Source organism: Salvia hispanica, chromosome 2, assembly GCF_023119035.1.
Source record: "Salvia hispanica cultivar TCC Black 2014 chromosome 2, UniMelb_Shisp_WGS_1.0, whole genome shotgun sequence".
Lineage (NCBI taxonomy): Eukaryota > Viridiplantae > Streptophyta > Magnoliopsida > Lamiales > Lamiaceae > Salvia > Salvia hispanica.
Window position 1 is genome coordinate 4,668,251 of NC_062966.1, and position 5,051 is coordinate 4,673,301.

The 5,051-nt window shown below is 35.0% G+C and overlaps 1 protein-coding gene across 4 annotated transcripts; it reads left to right on the forward strand.

Annotated features, from left to right (window-relative positions):
- Window positions 1-567: 567 nt before the first annotated feature.
- LOC125207964 (glutamate dehydrogenase A) lies at window positions 568-4,497 on the forward strand. 4 transcript variants are annotated; one of them, XM_048107489.1, is made up of 10 exons: window positions 593-611; window positions 708-815; window positions 896-1,009; window positions 1,860-2,105; window positions 2,192-2,266; window positions 2,375-2,491; window positions 2,577-2,827; window positions 3,631-3,706; window positions 3,787-3,873; window positions 4,014-4,497. In XM_048107489.1, the coding sequence occupies exons 2-10, from the start codon at window positions 708-710 to the stop codon at window positions 4,197-4,199; spliced, it is 1,260 nt and encodes a 419-aa protein (XP_047963446.1). In that variant the 5' UTR covers window positions 593-611; the 3' UTR covers window positions 4,200-4,497. The 4 variants fall into 4 exon arrangements, with proteins under 4 accessions (XP_047963445.1, XP_047963448.1, XP_047963447.1 ...); XM_048107488.1 differs by having other exon boundaries at window positions 568-815; XM_048107491.1 differs by having other exon boundaries at window positions 568-815; window positions 1,932-2,105.
- The last annotated feature ends 554 nt before the right edge of the window (window positions 4,498-5,051 follow it).

Sequence of the window (5,051 nt, forward strand, 5' to 3'; positions counted from 1 at the left end):
TTTATCCACTATATTCATTTTCTTTCGTATTCTATTAAGTTTGTATTAAAATCCATGGCGTCTACGTATTAGATTATTTTTGGTGATTAGATGGAGTATATATATTGATTACATTTTATAGAAAATATCAAAAATTGAGAATTTTCAATTTATGAGCATAAAGAACCTGATTACTATTCTCCCGTCCATAATAATTGTCATTCTTTTCCATTCATGTCCGTCCCACAATAATTGTCACTCTTTTTTCGGTCCGTCTGACAATAATTATCACACTTTATTTTTTCCATATATAATAAGTAGGTCCCACATTCTAACTCACTACACTCACATTTTATTATAAAACTAATATTAAAAAATAGATATCATATTCTACTAATTTTTCCAGTTAATTTTTCTTTATATTTCTTCAAATTTATGTGCGATCAACAAAATCAGGTAAAAGTTGTGAACTTTTAAAAAGAGGACAATCCAAAAAAGTGAAAGATAATTAAAAAGATTTATTGAAAAATTGAAATGAATAGTATTTTCACTGAATATAGCCTACCTGGGCAGAGCATCTCTTTGTGTAGTACTTGAATTGACTTTGTTGGCGTCACGATCCTTCCTACTAAGTACTACTACTAACCACCCACCCACCACCACCACCACCATGAATACATACTGTTATTGTTGATGTGCTTTCACTCGACTCTTTTTTTATTTTGAAGATGAATGCTCTCGCCGCCACTAATCGCAACTTCCGGAAAGCTGCGCGCATTCTTGGTATCGACTCCAAGATTGAGAAGAGTCTCATGATCCCCTTTAGAGAGATTAAGGTCTGTTTGATTTCAATTTAATTTGTGGGTTTTTTCTAGTGATTCATTGTGAAAGATTGATTTTTTTGGGTTGTGATCAGGTGGAATGCACGATTCCCAAAGACGATGGAACCCTGGTTTCCTACGTTGGATTCAGAGTGCAGCATGATAATTCCCGTGGCCCCATGAAAGGAGGCATCCGTTATCATCCAGAGGTCTCTCCTTTTTATTTTATTTTTTTATTTTGATGATGTTGAAATTGGTAGACCTAAATGCTCTATTGTTTGCTTGGTTCTGAAAATTGAATTTCTAGCTTAATGTAAATCTTTAGGATGATGCTAAAGTAAAATTCATCATGTGCAAAGCCTTCCTTTAGGTCATGGTTTTAGCTTCATAGGCTCGGTTCGCAATTCTGATCTACTCTGCTAGATTTTACAGACTTGTTCTTGTTGTTGGCTTGTTGCCTTCCTAGGATGCTGGATCTAAGATGAGCACACACTCTTACAATGATAATGAATTGTCCCTTCCACTGAATTCTTGAATGGATATAGATTAGTTTTTTCGTCGCATAAAAGAATCTCATGCAGGGTCTATGATTTTGATCCATCTATGTTTTGGTAAAAATTCTTGCTTTCAGATTTATGGATTACATACTCTGTCGTATTCATTTAATAGTTATAGGCAACGATTTTTGGAAGATACAACACGTGCTCCTCGTTGGCTTTTGTTTTAGTGTGAAATTTGTATGGTTCTGTATGCTGATTACTAGTGATGGAATTAGTTACCTTGGATGTACTCATTTTGAATCCCTAGTGATGGAAGTGCACAAACCATATAAAGAACAACCAGGACAATTTTATTCTTATGAACAAGACAAAAGATAGATGTGGTTCGTTTTTCGAATTTCCAGTTATCCACATGTAACGAGTAATGTACTAGATTCAGCATTTATTCGAGCATTCAATGATCCTCTTTTTCCTTGTAATATCTTTGTCATTCTTCTTAAATACACCTACTATTTTTATATTGTCATATTATACGTGGCTTTGTTATACTGGTGCTTAGATATTAGGCAAATTCTCTGTAAAGGTTGAACCTGATGAAGTAAATGCTCTTGCTCAATTGATGACGTGGAAGACTGCTGTAGCCGATATTCCATACGGTGGTGCTAAAGGTGGAATAGGATGCTCACCAAAAGATTTAAGTTTTAGTGAGTTAGAACGTCTTACACGTGTCTTCACACAGAAGATACACGACCTTATTGGGGTCAATACTGACGTCCCAGCCCCGGATATGGGCACTAATGCTCAGGTTAATGTCATCTTCCTTATTTGAAATATAATCCCATTTAAATTTTTTCCTTAATAGGAATAAGTACAAATACATGTGTTTTGTAGACAATGGCTTGGATTTTGGACGAGTACTCAAAATTCCATGGTTATTCACCTGCAGTCGTTACGGGAAAACCAATTGTAAGTATAATTCAAACTATAAACTTAAATTTGTTAAAGCTAATAGTTATTCCAAATTAAGATATCATCTTATTACATAAGTGTCTTGTTTTGTGATTGGTATCTCAGGATCTTGGCGGTTCACTGGGTAGAGACGCAGCAACTGGGCGTGGAGTTGTTTACGCCACTGAAGCTCTACTTGCTGAACATGGAAAGTCAGTTAAGGGATTGACTTTTGCTATTCAGGTATGAAGTAAATTTCACTTAACTTATTCTCGTTACAGGAACATTTTATAAAAAGCTGAGCATCTAATGTTTGGACATTATGCAGGGTTTCGGCAATGTTGGATCATGGGCTGCAAAACTCTTCCATGAAAGAGGTGGAAAGGTTGTTGCAGTGAGTGATATCACTGGAGCAGTGAGAAATCCTAATGGAATTGACATACATGCATTGCTTCAGCATAAAGAGGCAACAGGAAAGCTAGCCGATTTCAGTGGTGCTGATGTGATGGACTCAAATGATTTGCTAACTCAGGAATGCGATGTTCTCGTACCATGTGCTCTAGGCGGAGTTTTAAACAGGTTTAACATTTTATTCTAGCGAATGAATTCCCCTAAATGCTTGTTAAGTTATTATATCTTCTGCTCTGATTGCTTGAAAAATGCTCCTTTTCCTTCTTTAAAAAGGGATTAAACTTTAGAAGGAGCTGTAGTTTCATTGGATTTTTTTTTCCAGATAATACGTGAATACAAGGGGTGTACTTAGAAAAGTTGTGAAGCTTCTTTTCCCCTCTGAACAGATTTACCAGTCTTTGTCCTCTTTGTTATGCTCCTCAAATAGCAGCTAGTTTTATCCCATCAAACTATTTGAAGTTGTATGAATAATTAATCAAAACCATATCGTAGTTTTATAGTGGTTTAAGGAGTTAGGGTAAACTACGCAAGTAACATGGATCTGTTTATTTGGTGGAATAGTGTCAATATTCTGGGAAATTATGTTTGGTTCTGGATTAACTGAAACTGAATATAGAAATGGTAAGACTTTCTATGATACTTTCTGTTTCAGTTGTCGCTAATCTATGAACCACTGTATCAATTAGGGCTAAACTACCATAACTGAACAAAGATAAGCTCTGCGATATAGTGATCACTATAAGCCTAACTTTTCTGACATAAAGAGAAGCGTACACTCACATAGATAATGAAGAAAATTCCACTAACAACATAGGAATAATTCATTTGAGAGACAGATCAGAATGAAGAAAAGAAAGAGATTAGGCATATTGCTGCATGCTCACAGTTGTTCGTACATGTTTCAGTGGTTAGTTATAATTCTTGCATGCTACATCCTACCTGACTTGTGTCGGTTATTTTCTTTGTTGAAGGGAAAATGCTGGAGATGTCAGAGCCAAGTTTGTCGTAGAGGCTGCTAATCATCCAACTGATCCAGATGCTGATGAGGTCCAAAGCTTTGCTCTTGTTTATAAGGACCTTCCAACTAGTATAGACAATATTCTAATCAAATTGTTCCACTTGTGCAGATTTTATCCAAAAAGGGAGTTGTAATACTTCCTGATATATATGCAAATGCAGGAGGAGTGACTGTTAGTTATTTTGAGTGGGTGCAGGTAAGGTTCCCTTCTTCTGCTCAACTGGTTTGTGTCATCTTCATTTGTTTATATTGCTCCATTATGTTATAGTCTATGTGTCATTCTAAATATGTTAATCAATATATAATCCTTTTGAAATTTTCTTCTTGTGTGTGCAGAACATTCAAGGGTTTATGTGGGATGAGGATAAGGTGAATGCAGAACTTAAGAGATACATGACAAAGGCCTTCCACAACATCAAGGGCATGTGCCAGTCGCACGATTGCAACCTTCGGATGGGTGCATTTACGTTGGGTGTCAACCGTGTTGCTCGTGCTACTCTACTTAGGGGTTGGGAAGCCTAACATCCTTGTGCACATCATATATTTGTCTCAACTGCCGTTTCAAAGATCATGATGAAGCTGTTTGAAAATTTCTTTGTTTCGTTAATCGTCTGCAAGGCTGAGACTCGATTTATCCTTAATTTCGAACTACAGTTGCATTTTGAACTTGTGATGTGAACTTGCAGAAAGAAACGAAGGTGGTAGTTGAGTAATCAACTCATTCTCACCTCCAAAATTCTTGCAATTCTTGCAAATATCACATGAATTTATTATCTCATTCCTGGAAATTATGCAATTACAAAAAATAATGATTGGTTTATATTGTCTTCCTTCTGTGGCAAGTTGCTGTATTTAGTCTCATCAATACTCTTTCATATGTTCTGTTGGGTCAGATAGATTAAATTTTTGAATTTCTGCCCTCTTTTTTTTAAATGTGAATATCATCTTTTTTTTAGTATTGTGCACAAGGGGTGCGTTATATTGTTAACTATTTAAATTGCTAATTCTGCTAACTCGTCAATATTGTATATTAAAAATGTCAATACGATGACATTAAAATATCAACCATAATATCAACACATTATATTGAAGTTCAACAAAATTATGTATTGACATTTTTAATACACAGCGTTGATGAGTTAACAAGTTATCAACTTAAGAAAGTTAGCAATTGATCACACCTCTTGTGCACAACACACAAAATACACAAATCACAACAATTATTCCTTCTCTCCCTCACTTTGTTCGAATTTTGTTTTTTCTTTTATATTTTAAATATTGAAAGAACATTATAAGATACGAAAATTTTAATCATAGTTGTCATTCTTGAAATGCAATACTAATATTTAGCTCAAAAATATTTTATCTTAGATA